At 42.9% G+C, this 23650-nt stretch overlaps 1 protein-coding gene across 3 annotated transcripts in view; it reads left to right on the forward strand.

Moving 5' to 3' along the window:
• The window catches only part of Commd1 (copper metabolism domain containing 1), a 140286-nt gene that overhangs the window by 30595 nt on the left and 86041 nt on the right, over positions 1-23650 (forward strand). For all 3 annotated transcript variants that reach the window (XR_009381787.1, XM_059275344.1, XM_059275345.1), the window contains exon 2: positions 3480-3761. Coding sequence is in view for 2 of the 3 variants with exons in the window: in XM_059275344.1 (XP_059131327.1) it covers positions 3480-3761 (282 nt within the window). In the remaining variant the exon portion in view is untranslated. The remainder of the gene's footprint in view (positions 1-3479; positions 3762-23650) is intronic.

Consider the following 23650-nt stretch of genomic DNA (forward strand, 5'->3'; position numbering starts at 1 on the left):
CTCTACCTCCTGAGTGCTAGGATTATAGCCATGAGCCACCAAGGCTAGGCTTTAAAGTAATACTCCTATTTCGAATCACAGCTAGAGATTTTGGATCTGTTGTCTGGTAAATAGGTGGTAAATGTGTTGAATTGTAACATGGAATATCATCTATCAGAAAGTTTCAACGTTTGCCACCCAGTTTTTATATTAATAGAGAAATGACAAGCAGCATGTCTGTCCTGCTGGACAGCACCCTTTGCTCTTACTGCTGGTGTCCTATTTTAGTGACAGCTTGAGGGTCCAACTGATAGGACTGTGGTATAAATTATTTGAATAGTTGTGGTTTGGATAAGAAATGCCCTCCAAAGGCTCAGGTATTTGAACCCCAGTTGGTGGTACTGTTTGGGGAGGCTTAAGCTGTCACTGGAGGTAGGCTATGAGAGTATACAGCTGTGCCTTACTTCCAGTTCACTCTCTCTGCCTTGTCCATGTAGCTGAGAGGCTGTCTTTCAGCCTCCTGCTCCTGCTAATACGTCTTCCTGGCATGATAGACTGCTACTCCTCTAGAACTATAAGACGAAATAAATTTGCCCTTCTATAAGTTGCTTTTGGTTATGGTGTTTTATCAAAGCAACAGGAAAGTAATGGAATGTTTTGGTGTGTGCAGTTGGAAGGTTGCTGAGATAGCATACACAGCTGAAAGAAGACCTGCAAGAACCAGAACCCTGGGCACCATTACATACAGAGCCACAAGACAGAGTACCCTTTCATCTCTGCTGGACCTCACGATCTTTCCTTACCCCTTCTCGTCTTTCCATTTAGCTCCTCCCCCTCCTCCTTTTCTTCTTTTCAACTTTGTGCCAAAAAGTTCTAGAAACTGATGTCCACACTCCCAGTCTCACATCCTTCCTGCACTAAAATCCCCCAGGCCAGGCCATTTGTCTTCCTGTTGTAAGTGGGGAACTGACCTAGACCCCCGTGCACAGAGGAAAGAGGGCACTCTGATCTGATGCTCCCACCAGCAGCCTCGGTGGCCAAGGGAGAATAGTGACTTAGGAAAGGGAAGCGTTGTGATTTCCCATTCACCTCAGCTGTACATGTCCTCAGAGCTGGCTTTCTAGTGCTCAGATTTAGCTTTGCATCCTAATTACCCATGCACCCAGCCTTTGTGGCTCCTTATTGCATATATATAACCGTGTCTTGAGTTTTGACACACTATCTACACTGTCTTCTCATTTTTTTCCTCCCAATTTTCCTGTATGTTGTTAAACTGAACTAGTTGGATAAATTCTAATAACACACTTTTCTCACTTGAAACAGCTAAATCTTAAAAAGAAATGATAGTGATAATTAGTCTCTGAAGGATAGTGAACTAAGCATGTAGCTAATCCTTAGGTGGTGACATTTTTGTATCATTGTTGGTAGAATGTGCCAGTTTGACTTATTATTATTATTATTATTATTATTATTATTATTATTATTATTTATTGATAGTGATGCCAGTATCTACCTGTGTAGTCTCTTATGATAGCTAACCAGGTGTCTTTGTTTGGGTTTCTATTGCTGCAACGAAACACCATGACCAAAAAGCAGTTGTGGAGGAAAGGGTTTATTTGGCTTACACTTCCACATTACAGTCCATCACTGAAGGAAGCTGGGACAGAAACTCAAACAGGGCAGGATCCTGGAGGCAGGAGCTGATGCAGAGGCCATGGAGGACGCTACTTACTGGTTTGCTTCCCATGACTTGCTCAGCCCACCTTCTTTTAGAACCCAGGACCACCAGCCCAGGGATGGCATCACCCACCATGGGCCAAACTGCCCCCATCAATCACTAATTGAGAAAATGCTTAAGAGCTGGATCTCATTGAGGTATTTCCTCAGCTGAGGCTCCTTCCTCTGATGTCTCTATCTTGTGTCAAGTGGACAAACAAAACCAGCCAATACACCAGAGAACTATGGCTTAACAGTTAGGACTCTGGTTCATTGAACTTTATGGAAAGTCAGTGGCTTCTCTATGATCAATACTTCTCAGTGCTTCTGTCTACCATGTTGTCTTTGAAAATGGAATATGAGTTCAATAGAATAGATGTGAAAACTCTTTGAAAGTAGAGTACTGTGCAAACTTAAGATACTTTATTCTACATTTAATATACTTATATTTAGTGTCTTAGTTTGGCTTCTGTGGCTGTTATAAACACCATGACCAAAAGTAACTTAGGGAGGACAGAGTTTATTTGGCTTACAGGTTCCAGTCCATCATCAATGGACTGAAGCCAAAGCAGGAACCTGGATGCAGGAACTGAAGCAGAGACATGGAGGAATGCCACTTCTGGGTTCTCCTCCTGACTTGCTCAGTTTGCTTTCTTAAACAACCTGGGACCACCTGCCTACAGTAGGTTGAACTGCCCACAGTAGGCCAGGCCAACCTCACCCTAACCTATCGTCATTTAAGAAGCTAATCCATCATGGCTCATGCCTTTAATCTCAGCACTCGGGAGGCAGAGGCAGACATCTCTGTGAGTTCGAGGCCAGTCTGGTCTACAAAGAGAGTTCCAGGGCTACACACAGAGAAACCCTGTCTCAGGAGGAAAAAGAAAAAGAAAGAAAAAGGAAAAGAAATGATCCCACAGGCTAATCTGATGGAGGCATTTTCTCAACCGAAGTTCCTTCTTCTCTAATGACTCTAGATTGTGTCAACATTGACAAAATATCCAACCACACATCTAGTTACTGTGTTTTCTTGAATGCTAGAGTGGAGAACCTAGCTTCAGTGGCAGTTGAGGTTTGAAAATATAAGTAAAGCGTCAGGTGGCATACAGTGTCAGTAGAATTACTGAGCTTTTTGACTGAGATAGGCTGCAAAGTTCAATTAACATACTCATTTAACGACATTTAGTTGTCTAATGGACAACTCATGGTAGCACTGTAGCATGTCAGACCAGGTCTATTGACAATAAATTATGTAAGATTTTATCAGAACCAATTAATTTGACTTTTTTGTTTCATTGTTTAGAATAATTTTTATTTCCCCACTATGAAGCTGGATATGAAAAAAATTACAATTATTTGTTTTATATGCATGAGTATTTTGCCTGAGTGCATGTATTTACATCATGTTCATGCTTGGTGCCTGTGGAGGTCAGCAGAGGGCATCCGATCCCGTGGAACTGGAGTTATGGACAATTGTGAGCTGCCGTGTGTGTACTGGGAACTGGACCTGAGCCCTTGGCAAGAGCAGCCAGTGCTCTTGACCTACTGAGCCGTCTCTGCAGCCCTCTGAAACCGGACATTTAAAGTTACATTCTTGTCTTGATATTTGAAAAGGGAGTATTTTTGCATTTGTACTATAATTGTCACTCATTCTCAGTCTTGTCACTTGACGGCCTTTTTGAAAACATAGTCAATGATTAAGATCAACCAGAACACAGTTAGGCAGCTGTGTCTAGTTATCTACCAAGTTCAAATGTATATTGCTTTTTCTGTTGTCTTTGTAGTCTATTGCATCTGCTGACATGGATTTCAACCAGTTAGAGGCCTTCTTGACTGCTCAGACCAAAAAGCAAGGTGGCATCACCTGTGAGCAAGCTGCAGTCATTTCCAAGTTTTGGAAGAGCCATAAGTCAAGAATCCGAGAGAGCCTCCTGAACCAGAGCCGCTGGGACAACGGCCTGCGGGGCCTGAGCTGGAGAGTTGATGGCAAGTCACAGTCAAGGCACTCGGCTCAAATACACACCCCTGCTGCCATTGTAGAGCTGGAATTTGGGAGAAGTGGGCAGGTGAGCTCCGCTTCAGTTCCCCTTTGTAAACGCTGCATTTTCGTTACTTACTAGTCCATACGTTTATTTTACTTCTGTTTACAGTGTTTACACATACACTAATCCTAAGGTCATTTTCATGGGTAGAATCACGTGAAAATTTGGATATTCTCAGTTGCAGACAGAGTCTAAAAAGCGGCCCAGTGCTCTTGCAGCTGTCTCAGAGAGCAGAACTGGGCGGGCATGGAGGCTGACAGTGCAGACAGACTCTCTCCTGTTAGCTGTGTGCTCATCTGCTATGGGAGGTAGTGTCCTTAATATCTCAGCCATGTCAGTGTTTGTTCCTAAAGACCCAGTGTGCCATCTGTGACCTTAGCTCACAATAATTTTCAGTGTGATCTTATTGTGACCAGTGCTGCTTTTCTTTGAATTTCCAGCCATTTCAACAGGTGACTTTAGTGTCCGTGGTTTTTCTTAAAGCCACTCAGTCTCTGCTCCAGATGCTGGATTAGACTTCCAGTGACCTGGGTGTGTCTGGCCAGAGAGGTTTTCAGATCCCCTGGACCTGGAGTTAAAGGTGGTTCTGAGCTGCTGATGTGGTTGCTAGGAATCAAACTCAGGTCCTCTAGAAGAGTAGCCAGTGCTCTTAACCACTGACACCTCTCCAGCCCCAAAACAACGACTTTTAAGATGTAGACTTTTGCAGTCCCCTTAGGACTGCTTAGGTTCTGTGTTTTAGTATGTTGTATTTTCAATTGATTCTAGGAATTTTTTTAACATACTATAAAATATTTATTTAATAAAAATAATTTTGTAGAACACTGTATACATAATATCACGTAGTTTAAAAAAGTAATTTTGTAATCTAACAGAACTTAATAAAAAGTACAACAAATTGTTTTCACTTCTTTGTAAAACTTTATACAGTACAGCTAACATGCTGGGTCCAGAATTCTATAAATACGGCCGTATAGTGAGATAGAAACACATATTTTTATTTCAATAGGTAAATAAAAAGGATGAGACTGGGTGCTATAAACTTTGAATTAAATTCCAGGGAAATGTTGCTTTGGTAATGTGAACAATTTGATTGTATTGCAATGCATGCTATTTTAAAAAGTAATAAATCCCTCAAGTACAGTGCCTTCCTTGTTTCTGACTAACCAGTTCCCCGTAGAGCAACAGGGTGACGTTTTTGTTCTTGATGGCAATGGTGTAAAGAAAGCAATGGCCTGGTGAGCTCCCACCCAAATAGACCACACAGATTTGGTTCAGGCTTGGGTTTGCCTTGGGTTTGCCACCTTTTCCCACAGTGTGGCACTGGGCACACTTGTGAGAAAAGTCTTCTTGCTTTTCTCAACAGCATCCCTTTATTTACTTATTTATTTATTTATTTATTTATTTATTTATTTATTTATTTATTTATTTATATTTTTTGGTTTTTTGAGGTAGGGTTTCATTGTGTATCTTTGGCTGTCCTTGAACTCACTCTGTAGACCAGGCTGGCCTTGAACTCACAGAGATCCACCTGCCTCTGTCTCCTGAGTGCTGGGATTAAAGGTGTGCGGCACCACCGCCCAGCTTAACAGCCTCGTTTTTAATTTGCTCTTCCAGCACTAGCACAATGTATGACTGTCAGAAGCTGGCCATTCTGCTTGCTAGCCTAGAACTGCAATGTCTTTTTTTTTTAATTTATTTATTATGTTATATATGTATGCCTGTAGACCAGAAGAGGGCGCCAGATCTCATTGCAGATGGCTGTGAGCCACCATGTGGTTGCTGGGAATTGAACTCAGGACCTCTGGAACAGCAGCTAGGGCTCTTAACCTCTGAGCCATCTCTCCAGCCCCCATTTTGTTGTTTTTATAATGCTTGATATTTTCCTCATATCTCCTTGCTTCCTTACTGCATAGTGAAGTTCATTGGTCCCCATGTCTTGTGGATGTTTTTATTCTCTTCAGTGTGTAGGATTCCTTCCAGTAGCCTCTGTGGTTCTGGATTAGTTTGTGTTTATCATGGAGACTTTTTTCTCTCCAGTTGTGAAGAGAAAAAGAGCCATCTGTTGGATGAAGTAGCTGGCAGTTGTTTTTCAGAGTTTGAAACACCATTCAGCCTTCCTGACTTGTAGATTTCCTGTGGGGAAATGTGCTGCTATTCTGATGGCTTTGCCTTTGTATGTGATTTGGTGCTTTTCTCTACGATTTTCAATATTCTTTGTTCTGTGTGATGTTTAACTGTAGTATGGCATGATATTGTTTGTTTGGTATTCTAAATGCCTCCTGTATCTGGGTGACCATCTCTTCCCCTATATTTGGGAAATGTCTGCTGTAATCTTGTCAAATGTCTTTTCTGTACCTTTGACTTAAATAACTTCTCCCTCTTCTCTGTCTTTTCATCATGCTTCATAAATCTCATACATTCTCTTTGTCGTTTCTTGCTTTTGTGGTATAGGAAATTGAACCCAGGACATACATGCTAAGTAAGCACTCAACCAATCAGCCATATCCCAGCCTTCTCCTCTTTTGTACTTTCTGTTTTTGAGGTAGGATTTCAGAAAGTTGCCTTGGCTTGCCTTAAGTTTCTGTGAGCCCAGATAGATTTTGAACTTGTGATCCCCTTCCTCTGCCTCCCAAATAGCTGATATTACAGCTAATCAGATATGCCGCTATGAAAGTGCAGTGTAAGCCAATTCAGAACAGTCACCTCTTCAATCACAGTGATTGATGAAGGAGCAAAGACGCAAAGGTAGAATGGCATGTGCATGTAGTCTTTCACTTGGGGACAGGTGCGGGGCCTGTTTCTCTGCAGTCCCTCTTGTGGGTTTGGGGTGCTGGGCATCTCTCTGCTTGGCCTGCTTCAGTCTACAGTTCAGGCGAGATTCACACCTTCTGTAAGACGGCTTGGTTCTCATGAGATTTTGTCTCTAGCTAGAGGTATTCTGCAGATTAGGACTCTGACACTTGCTGTGGATTTCCAGAGTGAACTATGTAGGGAGAGATGTTTGCCTCTAGATTTCACCACTGCTGACTTAGCAGGGGTCTTTTAAGAATGACTTTGTAGAACTGGAGAGATGGGTCAGCGGTTAAGGGCACTCACTACCTGCTCTTCCAGAGGACCCAAGTTTGATTTTCAACACCCAGATGGTGGCTCACAACTATTGGTTAACTCCAGTTCGAGGGGATCCATTGCCCTCTTCTGGCCTCAGTGAGCACCAGGCACGCATGTGGTGCACAGACAAACCTGAAGGCAAAACACCCACACACATAAAATTTAAAAAATAAATAAATAAATAAATAAATAAATAAATAAATAAATAAATAAAAAAGAAAGAGGAGTGGCTTCTTACCTGGACAGGCCTGTAATCCCAGCATTTCAGTAGCCGAAGCAGGAGGATCACAAGTTTGAGGTCAGGTTGAAGAAATGGCTCTTTACTCAGAACATTGAGGAAAGTGGTTATGAGTAACACTGGGTAAAACCTTGAGGAGCTTTGTAGTTTCAGTTGGTTGTGGTCACTTTAAAAATCACTAATGTAGCTGGGCCTGGGGGTGCATGACTACTATCCTAGTACTTGGAGGCAGGGACAGGCAGCTCTGAGTGATTTCCAGGTCAGTCTGGTTTAGAGAATTCCAGAACAGCAAGAGTTATATAGAGAGACCCTGTCTAAAAAATACCCCCTTCCCCAATGCTCATCTGTAAGGCTGTACAAGTGAGCAGTGTAATATCAGTCTCGATTAGCTTTGCTGTACCCTGTACTTCTGACATATGAGACAAGATGAGTGTGTTGCCTAGATAATTTTTCAGTGACTGTTTTTGTCTAAACCAAAGCCTTTCTACTTGGGCCTGTGTGGATTTTTTTTTTTTTTTTCAAAGTCAGGAGGCCAAAATCTCCACCATCAGCTCATGCAAGCACTCTGGAACATTAACCACTGGTTGTTTCACTTACGATCACCGTATCCACTTCCATACTCCACAGTCATTCCATCCTTGGAGAGGAAAAGTCTTAGGTCTCCTGTCTCCTCCCACTTGGCTGCCTGCTGATTAAACTCTTCATTTGAGTGGTTTGCACACTACACTGTGGGTAAAACCTGCTCCAAAACTCTAGGAGCTAACATTTGCATCTGATTTCTTCCTGAGAACTGCAGCTTTCTGATCCAGAGCTGAAACTTATGAAATTAAGAAGTTGCCACAGACAGAACCAGTTCTCTGAGTTTATAAATATACCCTGCATTTAACATGGTTGTCACCTTGGGCAGTGACTTAGTAAAGGTTTCTGGTGATTGTTGTTAGTTGTTTTTTACTCTTTCTCTTTTGGGGGCCTGCTGCTCAGCTCCCAAATAAATACACACGAAGGCTTATTCTTAATTATGAATGCCTGGCCTTAGCTTGGCTTGTTTCTTGCCAGCTTTCCTTAACTTAAATTAACCTGTCTACCTTTTGCCTCTGAGCTTTTCCTATTCTCTTACTTCTGTAAATCTTACTCCGTGGCTTGCTGTGTAGCTGGGTGGCTGGCTCCTGGGTCCTCCTCCTCTGGCTACTTCTTGATCCTTTCCTACCAGATTTCTCCTGCTATTTATCTTCTTTGCTTGCTAGCCCCACCTATTTCTCTCTCCTAACTCACTATTGGCCATTCAGCGCTTTATTAGACCATCAGGTGTTTTAGACAGGCACAATAACACAGCTTCATGGAGTTAAACAAATGCAACCTAAACAAAAGTAACACACCTTAAAATAACATTCTACAACAGGTGATTGCCATTTTGTTTTCACCTATATGTTATTCTCCCATTTTTAACCCTCAGGCAGTAAAAAGTAGTTAAGTTGGTAGAAGAGCCAACACAAGCAAAAGCAAGATGCTGTGACTCTCATGGCCACTGATTCAGGCTCACTGAGGGGCTCTAAAGCTTACAGCTGCCAGACTCCATCCCAGATGAGGGCTGCTGCTTCAGTTTGAGTAGGAAAGGCTTCTCTGAGGAGGTAGCTGAATGTTGAATAGCAGGAAGGAGCCAATCTCAGGAAGATTTTGGGGGCAAAACTTACAGTTAGAGGTACAGCCAAGCTGAGAAGTTAACCTTGGTAAGAAATCTGAACTGTTTTCCGAGTGTGACTGGAAACCATCAGAAAACGTCACACAGGGACTGATGTGAGTGATGCTGTGATAGGATCATTTTGATCCTTTGTAGGGAGTGGACTGAGTCAAGACTGAAGTCGGGTGCTGAGATTTGGAGGGCGGGGGTGGGGGAGGTGGGAGGCAAAGAGGTCTACTGATTTCAGTTGTTTCTTTGCATAGTAAAAGCATTCTCATTTGCTTCCACACGGTCATATGATAGAATCTGTTTTAGTTGCTTTTCTGTTGCTGTGACAATACATCACAACCAAGGCAGCCTATAGAAAGAGTTTACTGGAGCTCACAGTTCCAGAGGGTTTGAGTCCATAATCATGATGGCTGTGGAGCATGGCAGCAGGTCAGCAGGCATGGCTCCAGAGCAGTAGCTGAGAGCTCACATCTTTATAGGAAAGTAAGAGGCAGAGAGAACTACCTAGGGATTGTATGGCCTTCTGAATTCTCAAAACCCACCCCCAATGACATACCTCCTCCAACAAGGCCACACCTCCTAATCTTTCCTGACAATTCCACCAACTAGGGAACTAAACATTCAAATATATGCCAGGTGGTGGTGGTGCACGCCTTTAATCTGAGCACTGGGGAGGCAGAGGCAGGCAGATGTCTGTGAGTTCAAGGTCTACAGAGTGAGTTCCAGGACAGGACAGTAAGGACTACACTGAGAAACCCTGTCTCAAAAAAACCTGAAACAATCAAACAAACAACAGCAACAATAACAACAAAATATTCAAATATATGAGCCTTTGGGAGTCATTTAAACCTCCACAGGACCCCAATGTCAAAAATAAAATACTGAAGAACTTCATCTTTCTGTTAACAAGATGTAGATGTTCAGACACAGATGCATCCAATATTCTGCTTTAAAAAAGAAATGAATTGCATGTGAAAGGATGATAATCGGAGCTGGTTGCAGTGCTGGTTGTGGCGTGGAAAGGTCACGGTCACGACAGAACCCAGTGTTAGTTTTTAGAGCTTTATTGGGCGGAGGGAGGGGACCAGGCCTGGTGAGAGAGAAAGATGGTGGGGTGGGGGAAGAGGGGAAGCAGAGCAGAGAGAGAGGATGGGGTCTGCGTCTGACTTTTTAAGGCATGTACGTAGTCACTAGCTCACACTGATGACACAAGATGCAAGACCCCCACTCAACTCCTGAACTGCCCATGTGCAGCCACGCAGCTGGAGCAAGGGCAGACTCCCAACAGCATGGATTTCTGAAATTTCCATCTTTGCTTAGGATAACCCCCTTTTAAAATTTTATTATTGTGTCTTCCAAAATTTGTTTGGTAGGCCCAAGCATAACCAATGAAAATTGATTGATACTGTGGGAGAAGTCGGGGATAAAGTTGAGAGACCACTTACAAAGGCATCTACAGGGCTGGAGTGATGGCTCAGAGGTCAGGAGGACCTGCTGCTCTTTTAGAGGACCCAGTTTCAGGTTCTGAGTGGCTCACAGCTGTTGGTAGCTTTGGTTCCCAGGGATCTGACATCCTCCTCTGCTTCCACAGATACCAGGCATGCATGGTACACAGACACCTATGCAGGCAAACACCTTTATACATAACATGAAACTGTTTTCTTTAAAAAGGCTTTCACTGTGTGCCAAGTTAGGCACACTGCCACAGAAGGTGGAGACAGTTTTGATAAAGCATTGAGAAGGAAAGCGTTGGGACTGTGTCTGCAGTGTTGATGAGCTGCCTTAGATGCTGACGGGCTGCTTTCTTTCTACTCTGCATGTTCCAGGAATTGAACTCGGGTTGTCAGGCTTGGCGGCAGCACCTTCACCCACTGAACCACCTCACCAGGCCTCATGCCCCCCTTCCCCATGTATATTACACTTAAGTAGAAAGATTTAAAAGGGAAAGGAAGATGGGTGATGTCTGCAAACGTACTGACACTGTGAGAACAGTTTTGGCACTGCTGAAGTCCATGGCCTCTGGCCTGTAGCATGTCAGTAGCCCCTGGTATTGGGCTCTTTGAGATGGTTGGTTGCTAGGCTGGTAAGGTGCATGAGAGGAAGCTGGAAGCCAAGCCTGAAGGGTTCTTGGACACAACTTTTGGACTTAAGTCCTTTGCCAAGCTTGGGTGTCACTGGAGCATCCCCAGTACTGTGGAAACTGCTTGTATTCATGGTTTTTGTACTGGCTGGTTGCTGTGGGCTTCATTCCATTTGTACTACTGTACTGCCTCCAAGACAAACACAGCCTTCAGGTCTGTGCTCACTCTTGAGCTACTTTTTAAAACCTATTTTAAAATGTATCTAGCATATGATTAACCATATTTTAAGCATACAATCTAGTGATGACAAATATATTCATAATGTCATGTGATCATCAACAGTATTTATACCTAGAAAATTTTCATGACCCCAAACACAAATTCAGAATCTATTAAATAGTAATGCTGGATTCTCACTAGCCCTGCTGACGTCTATTACAGTTTCTGTCTGTGTGCATTTGCCTATTCTAGGTGCCTCAGATAAATAGAATCATACAAGATTTATCTTTCTATGTGTATTAGAGTTCTCTAGAGTCGCAGAACTTATGGAATGAATCTTTCTCTCTCTCTCTCTCTCTCTCTCTCTCTCTCTCTCTCTCTCTCTCTCACACACACACACACACACACACACACACACACACAATACATACATGTGGAATTTATTGGAATGACTTACAGGCTGCAGTCCAACTAATCCAACAATGGCTAGCTGTGAATGGAAAGTCCAAGAATGCTTTGTCCTGTAGCCGAATTTCTGTGTGGTCTTATTAAATAAAAAACATGAAGCCATGGGGTTGGGGATTTAGCTCAGTGGTAGAGCGCTTGCCTAGCAAGTGCAAGGCCCTGGGTTTGGTCCTCAGCTCTGAAAACAACAACAACAAAAACAAACAAACAAACCATGGAGCCAAATACAGGGGTGAAAGCCTTAGAGATCAGAGAAATAGTGAGAGCCACCAACCAACCTTACCTCACCAGCTCTGCAGCTTCCAAAATGCCACGACTGCCAGTCTACCCAGGCTTTTAATGCCTTGATGTTCTGCCCTCTCATTGACTCTTAGCCCAGCTACCTCACTTCCTTGTCACTGCCTGTCTGTACAGACCTCCAGGTCTCTATGGTTGGTACTGGGATTAAAGGCATGTGTCACCACGCTTGGTTGTTCCCTAGTGTGTCCTTGAACACACAGAGACTGCCTGCCACATGGTCGGATTAAGGGCGTGTGCTATCACTGCCTGACTTTTGTGTATGGCTTGCTATTTCCTCTGATCTCCAGGCAAACTTTATTTATTAACATACAAATAAAATAACACCACATTTCAGCACAAATTAAGTATCTCCACACTGTCCCACGAGGCTGAGTGTCTCAGCTGCTCTTCTGTATATGCTGGAGTCCCAGAGAAGAAGGCTCCAGTGAGGGAATGAATGTCCGGACAAGTCCAGGGCAAACAGGCAAACCTTCCTTCTTCTGTTATCCTTATATAGGCTTCCAGCAGAAGGTGTGGCCCAGATTAAAGGTGTGCTTTCCAACTCAAGATCTGGATTAAAGGCACATTGTCTCTCTGTCTCAAGATCTGGATCACAGGTGTGCCCTCCATTTGTAGATTGTAGTTCATTCCAGATGTAGTCACGTTGACAAACAAGAACAGCCATCACACCGTGTCTCATTTATTACTGAGGACAGTATTTTCTGGATTTAGCTATGTTGTAGCATGCATAGAATTTAATTCCTTTTTCAGGTTGATGTTCTATTGCTTGTGTATGCCATATTTTGTTTATTGTCTATTGAGGGATACTTGGGTTGTTTCTACTTTTTGGCTACTGTGAATAATGAGCACAATAATTCAGCACCCATTAAACATGTATCTAGCCAGGCGGTGGTGACGCATGCCTTTAATCCCAGCGCTTGGGAAGCAGCCTGGTCTAGAGTTCCAGTACAGCCAGGGCCTCATAGACAAACCTTGTCTCAAAAAAAAAAAAAAAAAAAAAAAAAAAAAAAAAGGGGGCTGGAGAGATGGCTCAGTGGTTAAGAGCACCGACTGGTCTTCCAGAGGTCCTGAGTTCAATTCCCAGCAACTCACAATCATCTGTAATGAGATCTGGTGCCCTCTTCTGGCTTGAAGAGACACATGCAGGCAGAGTACTGTATACATAATAAATAAATTAATCTTAAAAAACAAACAAACAAACACACAAACAAAACAAAAAAGCCAAAACCAAAAAAGAAAAAAAAAACATATCTGAGTCTCCACCTTTAATTTGCTTGGGTATGTAATTAGGAGTAGACTTTGGATCATGCAACAGTTCTGTTCTTAAGTTTTTGAGGAGCTGCCAAACTATTTTCCACAGTCGACTGTACAATGTTATGTTTTCTCCTACAATGCACGAGGGTTCCAGTTCCTGAATTTCCTCACAAATACTTATTGTCTAGCTAGTTGTGGTGGCTAACACCTATGTCAATATTCAGAAGGCTGAGGCAAGAAAATCACCCAGGAGTTTGAAGCTAGCCTAGGCTACATAATGAATTCCAAGTAGCTTGGGCTACAAAGTGAGACCTTGTCTCAACAAAAACCAGAATCTCCCCAAACCTCCTACAATTTACACACTTGGTCTAGAGAGAAGATTCAATAGTTAAGTTCACTTGGTGCTCATGAGAACCAGAGTGCAGACTCCCAATACCCAAATTTGGCAGTTCATAAATGTCTGTTACTCCAGTTTTTAAGGTATCCCATGTCCTATGTGGGTCCATGGAGATACACACACACTTGCTTTCTGTAGAACAAAGTGTTAAACAGTCTTATTAATTAAAAAAAACAAAAACAAAAACAAAACCCAGAGCCAGATATTGGGGTTAAAACATGAGAGATCAGAGGAATAGGAAAAGCCACAGGTAACTTCATCTCACTGATAAGAGTTTTTGCACCCTGATAGGCCTCTCCAAATCAGACCAAATTAGGAAAAGGCCCAGTTTAATGGGTAAAGCATTCCTGAGTGATTCCCCAGCCCTGCAGAGAGGAGACAGGGACGAGAGACCAGAAGAACCACATGTCTGTTTTCTGGGATGCAGCCTATATACCTTGTGGGAGTGGTCTTGAGCCTCTCTGGGGGAGGAACTGTGTTTGGCAGGCTTTGAAGGGGTGAGTTTAGGGAAAGAGATGGGGGAGGGGAGTTGAGGTGGTTCTTCCACCAGAACATTTCAGGCTCTTTGGGTATATAGGGATGCCAGGGTGCCAGGGGTTGAGGTGGAGCTCCCACCCAAACATTCCAGACTCTTTGGATATAGGGGCACTGGTTCAAGTCTGGCTACTTCCTGCGGGCATGGGGCGATGTGGGGAAGAGGAGTCAGGAGTTGGTGGGTTCACATTCAGCTGGAGGTATGAGGGGAGGAGCATCTGTTTAATTGTCTTCCTGGAGACCTCAGGCATCTGTTTCTTGAGGAAGCAGAGAAGGCAAGTTTCTGGGAAAAAAAAAAACAAAACAGCTGATTAACATCTGTCCTAGCTGTACTGAAAAGATGAATGCATAGAGCAGAGGAGCAGATAGGTCTTTCATTGGGACATCTTGGAAAACCCAAGAGTGGAGGGTCCCAGTTGCTTGACAGAATGTCCACAGAATAGTGTTTAGTGTCGGCAAAGCAAAGACATACAATTGCCTACATATAATATAATCGAAATTTAAATTTTTTTATGTTGACAAAAGACACATAACATGGGGCTGGAGAGATGGCTGAGTAGTTAAGAGCAGTGGCTTTCTTCCAGAGGACCTGGGTTTGATTTCTAGCACCGACATGGCCATTCATAACTGTCTGTAACTCTGTAACACCCTATTCTGGCCTCTTCAGGCATGCATGCACATGATGCATGGACATACAGTTAAGCAAACACCCATACACATAAAATAAAAATAAATAATAAGATCGCATAAGAAGACATATAACCTAAAACAACCAATGCCATTTTGTCACATTCAAAATGATGTTCAAACATCATAATTCAAATTTTATAAATGGATGTATGCTTGAATAGGAAAACAGCATCAACAACAAAGAAAATACATAAAAGAGGCACTTGAGAATTGGTAGCTTAGTTGGTAGAATGCTTGCCTAGCATGCATGAAGCCCTGGGTTTGGTTCTTAGCACCATATAAACTGGGCATGGTGACACAGGCCTGTGATCCCAGCACTTGAGAGGTGGGTGAAGGAGGATGAGCAGCTCACCTTTGATTGCCTAGTAAGTTTAGGCCAGTCTGGGAGTGGGTGGGGGGCAGGGAAAGAAGGAGGAGGCAACCTGAAAGACATTCATTGTGGTTATCTCTGTGGAGTAGAGCTCTGCTTCCTCTCTCTGGACTTTTCAAAACCATTTCTGCAGTAAAAGTCTCTCGTCTGTTTTCCTTAGTTACTAAAAAAGTAATTAAAACCTTAAAAACAGCAGTGTAGATGAGCCCAGGTGCCACAGAACAGGTGTCAGCCCCCCTGGAGCTGGAGCTGTGGCAACTGTGAGCTGCCTGACGTAGGGTAGGGTTGAGCTGAGCTCAGGCCTTCTGGAAGAGTCAGTTGTGCATGCTCTTGACCACTGAGTCCTTTCTCCCTCCCCGAGTGTTTGTTTATTGTGCGTGTATGGTGGCGGGTGACAGGTGTGAAGAGGTCAGAGGGCAAATTTCAGGAGTCAGTGCTCTTTTTCTACCATGTGGTCCTGGCAGTCAAGCTCAGGTCAGCAGACTTGGCAGCATCTTGCTGAGCCATCTTGCTGGTCTGTGATAAACTTTATACTGTATTGGAACTTACATCTGTTGCGGCACTATTTTAATTTCCTTGTGTTCAACTAAAAGTGAAGCTAGACCTAAGATCTTTCTCAACTAAACAAAATGCCTACAAGATTGACAGAGTATTAATTATAACCCTAGTTGGTTTTTGTAACACATATGATTATAGTCTAGGGATAAATATACTAAATACATGAACTTTGCTGTGTTTGTTATGTTTCATTGGCAGTACTGGGGATTAAACCCAGCATCTTCCAAATGCTAGGCAAGTTCTCAACCAACGATTGATAGCCCCCCCTCCCCCATCGTTCACACAGTCCTGCCCCACGGAAGCTAAACAGGTATCTTCTATTGGTTCAGTCAGGAAGAACTTCTGGGCTTTTCATAAAATCTTCTCGAGATCTTGCTTCCCGGGAGCCAGTGAATTCAGAGCTGAGACATTCCCCTTCCTGTCTTGGCTCCTTAAGAGAGCTCTTTGTTCACAAGCTCCTGTGAGCGTTAATGTTACCTTACATAATCATTGCAAATAGACTGTGTGCCACAATAAGGTTCTTTTTTTTCTTACCCCAAATTATCTAAGGCCACCACACCAACATGTATTGCTTCTGTGAACCTCCTGCTGTGTTCTGAGTCTGACTAGCACATCCTAATGCTTTATAGTCCATTAGGATTTACATGCCCTTCCCAATAAAGCCTCTTATTTCTCTACTTAACATTTTTTGAGTGCATTTTACACTGAGCATACAGAAAAGACTCAGAATATGCCTGTGATAGATTGTCATGTAAGGATTGACAGCGTATATGGATCTTATTAATTTGTTCAGAATAAAAGCATGTATCTGCTGTTCAAAGCCTCTGGTGTGTTTGTTGAAGTTGAGCATCTTTACTTCAGTGAAACCCAAGGTGCTCAGCTGTACTTCCTGAGCTGCTCTTTGAAACTTTTCTTAAATTTAAAAATTGCATTTATGTATTCATTGGGGTAGGATGTGTGGCATGGCTCGAATGTGAAGGTCAGAGGATAGCTTGCTGAGAATCACTTCTCTTTCCTCCCTGTGGGCCCCAGGGATGGAATTCAGGTCACCAGTCTTGGTGGCACTTACCTTCTCTGGCTGAGTCATCTTGCCGCCATCTTGGCAGCTTTTCATATTGACTTAGCTTCTTTAAAACAGGATGTAAGTAAACATGTTACCTTAAGTCTTTTGTTAGATTTCTGGCCATTTATGACTACTGTGTTTGTATATTTTATTAACTTAAAGAGTGAGCATGTATGTGTGTGTGCGTGTGCGTGTGCGTGTGCGTGTGCGTGTGCGTGTGTGTGTGTGTGTGTGTGTGTGTGTGTGTAAGCCAAAGGCTAATCTTGGATTCTGTAAACCTGTTTTTTCTAAACAGAAGCTCTTATTGGTCTGCATCTCACCAAGCAGGATAGGCTGGCTGGCTGGTCGGCTGGCCGTCTAGATCCAGGGATCCACCTGCCTCTGCTCTGCCCTGCCTCTCCAGTGCTGAGATGGCGTGTGCTCCCCTGTGTCAGTCATTTTATGTGGGTTCTGGGGAATGAACTGAAGGTCTTATGCTTGCACAGCAAATACCTTTGCATCTGATCCATCTTTTCAGTCACAGATAGGAGTTTTACAGGATCAGATAGCCCTCCTCTTCTCTTTGAAAACAAGAATATCTGGTATAAGGGCTACTGTCCTACAGAAATGAACAAGGAAACAAAAGTTGTAAGTGATTCCTGCTGATAAGGTGTGCGGTAGTCATGCTTCCATCCCACTTTTTCCTCAGTTAGTGGACAATGGCACATACTTTTGGAAATGCATTGAATTAATAATAAGCAAGCTTGGAGAAGGAAAACCAGGAGAGAGCTCCCTTAAAATTACTCCTTAGGAACTGTCTCATACAATGTAGGAATTGAAGTATTTATTTGAATTTCTGTGTCCATTGTTTACATGCTAGCTTTTCAGTTAGTGAATATGTTAGCACATTGTAGCGCATAAAACCCCAAAAGAATGTGATTGCCTGCTTTGTTCTCTATGTTTGTGATGAAAAGTGAGGCTAGAAAATGTATCCAAGGGGTTGGAGAATGGTTCAGTGGTTAAGAGCATTGACTGCTCGTCCAGAGGACCCGGGTTCAATTCCCAGCACCCACACGGCAGCTTACAGATGTCTGTAACTCCTGTTCAGGGGATCCAGTGCCCTCATACAGACATACATGCAGAGAAAACATCAATGCACATAAAATAAAAATAAATCAATTATTTAAAAAAAGAAAAGTATCCAAAGCAGCTGAATTAGAGATTTAGCTTGTTGGGGTGGAAGTGACAGATTGGAGACTTTTCACTTCTGGTAAGACTCACATTCTGATTGTGTCGGGAATGGAGGACAATAAAAGAATGTTGGAACTGAGCCTCGGTCTTGCTTTGACCCTAAGCTTTCTGACTCTTGCTGTCCCTCCCTTTCTGTGGTGACTTTGAACGTCTCTGCACACTGCCTTCCCTGGGGACTGACTTTGCCCCCCTCTCTCTATCACAGTGGTGTGCTTTAACTTGTCACCGACCACGAACAAACTCATCAGTGTTTATGACGGGTCCCTGTCTTTGACCAAGAAGTTTGCAGAATATCAGATATGTGGTGGCCATGGACCCGTCTCCATGCATGTGCCTCACAGGCAAGGTGACACCAAGTGTCCCATCCCTCAGAAGGTCAGTGCTTTGTTTACAGTCCCACTAAACAAGAAACCAAGTGGCAGTTGAGGTGGTTAGCGATGTGAGGCCCACATCACAGGCACCGCCGCCACTCTTCTGTAAGTCACCCCAAACTGGTCCTGAGGACAGTTCACCTTCTGGTTCTCTGGTCTCCTCCAGTCAAGCATGCAGAGAGTTTGGAGCACGACTTCAGTGTTTGCTGAAGTTAAACTCTTGTGCTGGATTGCTTGTAGGTGCAGACCAGCCAGCACAAACCTCTGCACCTGGGGCCAGTGGGTAGGTGGTTCACATCGACTCTAGTTGTGCCATTTTGTATGTTGTTACATTTAAAAAAAGATGGCCTCTCGTTAAAAACTTGGCCTTGTTTGCACAGTGTACCCCACTTCTCTCAGTACGTGTCCCCAACAGTGACCTGGGATGGATGGGGATTCTCAGTTCTGGTTTGCACAGTGTACCCCACTTCTCTCAGTACGTGTCCCCAACAGTGACCTGGGATGGATGGGGATTCTCAGTTCTCCACCTGTAATGTTAAAAGAGCCAGAGTTCATGTACACTGTGTAACTATCCAGATAGGATGGTTTCTTAGCATAAAATGGTATAAGAATTTTTCTCTTGCATCAACATTGGTACGTATGTAATCTTTGAGTTCTGTTAGCTACACCAATCAAACTTAATTACTATGATTAGTTGGTAGAGTGGATCTTGGATAGTGTTGCATCATAAGTTGCCTGATACTTATTACTGTACTTTACTTAATCCTGCTTTATGTACATTATTTTATTGTGTCCCTACAACAGTGTTTTGGGAAAGATAGGCACTAGAATTTCTTTTTAATAAATGAGGATTAAAAAATTACTTGTTCTGTAGATCACAGGAGTAATTTTTTGCTCAAGCTAGAGGAAAATAAATGTTTCATTTCACTGTCTTTCTGTGAGGGTCACATTATCTTAAATTTATGTGTAACAACTTCAAGACAAACTTTCGGGTACAAAAGCTAATTTAGTGGGTGGATTGTATTTAGTAGTGAGAAGGAAGTAGAGGGAGATGGAGAGATGGCTGAGCAATCAAGAGCACTAGCTGTTCTTGCACAGAAAGGACCCAGTTCAGTTCTAGCACCTAGGTCGATAGGTGGCTCACAACTACCTGCAGCTCCAGCTTCAGGGGCTCCCGTGGGTACCTGTACACACCTGTGCATACTCAAGCATGGACACAGACCATTAATAACAATAAAAAGTAATCTTCCTTTTTAAGTGGAGCTGATCTAAGGTCTTTGTGGCAGATGCTTCCTTGTCCTATGTGAGTTAAACTTTGACATCAATTCTAATTTTTCCTGATGCTCTTTGAAGATGTAGTGTAGTATCTCTCATTGTATATGGCTTTATATGCAGATTGTCAATCATCTCCACTTATCTTTTGAATTTAAAGTTTATTTGCAAAGTACTTTAAGTTTGAGATTTGCTTCTAATTGGCACCTGGGATTAATAAACTCAGTCTTCTGGTGGTTGATGTTTAAATTCTGGAGTTTTTAGAATAATACTTTATTTTTATGAGCTATGTGTGAAATGGTGATATATAATGCTTTGCTCTTCTGGTGTGGACAGGAAATTTATGCTGTGCTTTGCATTTGAGTCCATTTGCTTGTGCATATAAATCCAAATTTGCCTGTTTGTCTGCTTCACGTGCTAGCCCATTAGCATCATATGCTATTCGCCATTTGCATTTCAAGAATAAACTTACATTTGCCAGCTGTGTTCCCAGTCTAGTGTTTCAGAGTGTTGGGCTTTGGAGGGGTGTCTCAGTCACTCTTCTATTGCTGTGAAGAGACACTATGACCATGGTAACTCTTATGAAAGAAAGCATTTACTTGGGGCTGGTTTACAGTCTCAGAGGTTTAGTCCATTGTCATCATGGCAGTGAGGATGGTGGCCCACAGGCAGATGTGGTGCTGGAGAGGTAGCAGGGAGCTTTACATCCGGAACCACAGGCAGCAGAAGAGAGAACCACTGGACCTGGCTTGGGCCTTGAGGTTTCAAAGTCCACCCCCAGTGACACACTTCCTCTAACAAGGCACACCTGCCTGTTGTTCGAGTCTTAAAAGGTCTTATAATAAAATCCCAGTACCAGATATTGGCGTAAAAGCTGAAAGATCAGAGAAGCAGAACAGCCACAGCCACCACCTATTACCTCACCAACTCCACGAATCCTCTGACTGAAATCCTCTGAGTCCTCACCTGAAAGGGTCTCAGCTGAACTACTTTAGTTCCTGTTTCCTCACGCCTATATACCTTTCTCCGCCCTGCCATGTCACTTCCTAGGATTAAAGGCGTGTGTGCTTCCCAGTACTGGGATTAAAGGAGTGTGCTATCACTGCCTGGCTCCGTTTCCAGTGTGGCCTTGAACTCACAGAGATCCAGACTGATCTCTGCCTCCCGAGTAATAGGATTAAGGGTGTGTGCCACCACTGTCTGGCCTCTTTGTCTAATCTAGTGGCAGGCTCTATCCTCTGATCCCCAGGCATGTTTATTAGGGTGCACAATATATCACTACCCACACCTCCTAATTCTTTCAAATAGTGCCACTTCCTGATGACTAAGCATCCAATGTATGATCCTGGGGGGATCTCTTTTTTTTTTCTTTTTTCTTTTTATTTATTCTCTCATATATCCTGACTGCAGCCTCCCCTCCCTCCCCTCCCCCCAGTTCCCCTGCACATATCTCCCTTCCCCCCCAGATCTACTCCTCCTTGTTTCCCTTCAGAAAAGAGGCTTCCCAGTGATATCAGCCAAACAATGAGACTAGACACAAACCCTTGTATCAAGGCTGGACAGGACAACCCAGTAGGAGGAAAAGGGTCCTAAGAGCAGGTAAAAGAGTCAGAGACACCCCCACTCCCACTGTTAGGAGTCCCACAAAAACCCCAAGCTAAACAATCATAGCATGTTTACAGAAGACCTAGTGTGGACCCAGGCAGGCCCTGTGATTGCTGCTTCAGTCTCTGTGAGCCCTATGAACCCTGCTTAATTGATTCTGTGGGCTGTGTTCTCCTGGTGTCCTTGAGCCCTCTGGTGCCTACAAACTCCTCCCCCCCCCTGCACTTCTGTAGGGTTCCCCAAGCTCCAACTAATGTTTGGGTATGGATCTCTGCATCTAATTTATAGCAAGCCTATATCCAACATCAAATTAAATGGAGAGAAACTCAAAGCAATTCCACTAAAATCAGGAACAAGATAAGGCTGTCCACTTTCTCCATATCTGTTCAGTATAGTACTTGAAGTTCTAGCTAGAGCAATAAGACAACTGAAGGAGATCAAGGGGATACAAACTAGAAAGGAAGAAGTCAAAGTATTGTTATTTGCAGATGACATGATAGTATACATAAGTGACCCCAAAAATTCTACCCAGGAACTCCTACAGCTGATAAACACCTCATCGATGTAGGACTAACTCAAACAGTACTGTGGTTTGGGCGATGTTGATACATATCTTTAATCTCAGTGCTGGGCTAGGCAGAGGCAGGTGGATCTCTGTGAATTTGAGGCCAGCCTGGTCTACAGAGTGAGTTCTAGGACAGCCAGGGCTACACAGAGAAACCTTGTCTTGAAAACACAAAAAAAAATTCAGTAGCTTTCCTACATACAAATGACAAACAGACTGAGAAAGAAATCAGGGAAACAACACCCTTCACAATAACCTCAAACAATATAAAATAACTTGGGGTAACCCTAACTAAGCAAGTGAAAGACTTGTACAACAAAAGTTCAAGTCTTTGAAGAAATAAATTGAAGAAGATACCAGAAGATAGAAAGGTCTCTCATGCTCATGGATTGGTAGAATTAACATTAGTAAAAATGGCTATCCAATCAAAAGCAGTCTACAAATTCATTATAGTGATTACTTCAAACCCCATCCAAATTTCCAACACAAGTCTTTACAGACCTTGAATGGAGACTATTCTTATTCAGACCACCACAAGAGACTTGGCTGACTTCCCTTGCCTGCCCCTCCCAACTTAATTAGAACCGTTCATAAGCTGCCTTCCATAGGAGATTTTATTGGAAGACAGTCATCTATATTTAACCTTGGAAACAAATGGGTTATATAGAAATTTAAGGTAAGAATTGTGAATGAGATAGGTAGTATTGCCACCCTGCTGTGCAGTTCCTAAGAACCCTTCAGTAACCACCCCCATGTGCAATAATGCACATGGACTGTAACTTGTATACCAGAGAGTCTTAGATATGGTGGCTGTGGGAGTGGTCATTTTATTATTTTTTAGTCTCAATGTTTGGATTGGGATTTCATGGATTTCCTTTGGGAAATGAGCCAGGGGTAACCTTTGATGATGGTTCCACAGCTTGGACCAATGAGCTTCTGTAGGCAGCCATTCCTGTCTTGGGTATTTATTTCAGTTTCACAGCTTATAAACTCACAACAACGGTATTATTCAGAAAAATTTAAGTAACTCTTGTGGCTTTCAAGAGAACAGGCCTGTGCTGTTCCTTTTCACCTGAGGGAGTATCAAAGTGGCCTTTCTTAGAGAAGTTGACTCTCTCAGTAGCTGCAGGGTCATTCGAAACTTTGCTCATTCTCCATGTCAGTACTTGCCGGGACATAGTAATTCATTTAATGTAAATGCCATTCCCTAACGTACTATAGGATTCACCTCAAAACTTCTTTTATTCATAATCACAGTTTATTTTAAATGAATCTGTTGATAATCTGTGGCCAAAATTCCAGGTCTTTTTAAAATTTAATTTAATTTTTAATTATATGTCATATATATGTTTGTGTGTGTGTGTGTGTGTGTGTGTGTGTGTGTGTGTGAGACTGATGTCTGCAGAGTCCAGACGAGGGTCTGGAGTCCCTGAGCTGAGTTAACAGGCATTGTGATTGCCTGCCATGGGGATGGGAACCACGCTCTAGTGATCTGTAAGAGCAGTAACACTCTTTACCAGTTTTCTTTGCTTGAAAAGTTACATTTGTAGAGTTGTAGAGTTGACAGGTTCTATTTTGTCAGATTACATACTTACTGAGGTTTTTTGTTTTGGTTTGGTTTGGTTTTTTTTTTTTTTTTTCAAGGCAGGGTTTCTCTCTGTAATAGCCCTGGCTATCCTGGAACTTGTTTGTAGACCAGCCTGGCCTCAAACTCACAGAGATCCACCTGCCTCTGCCTCCTGAGTGCTAGGATTAAAGGCATGTGCTACCACACCTGACTCTTGCTTCATTTTTAAAAAAGATTTATTTGTTATGTATTTAGTGTTCTGCCTATATGTATGCCTGCATGCCATAAGAGGGTACCAGATCTTATTATAGATGGTTGTGAGCCACCATGTGGTTG

Source organism: Peromyscus eremicus, chromosome 10 (genome assembly GCF_949786415.1).
Source record: "Peromyscus eremicus chromosome 10, PerEre_H2_v1, whole genome shotgun sequence".
Lineage (NCBI taxonomy): Eukaryota > Metazoa > Chordata > Mammalia > Rodentia > Cricetidae > Peromyscus > Peromyscus eremicus.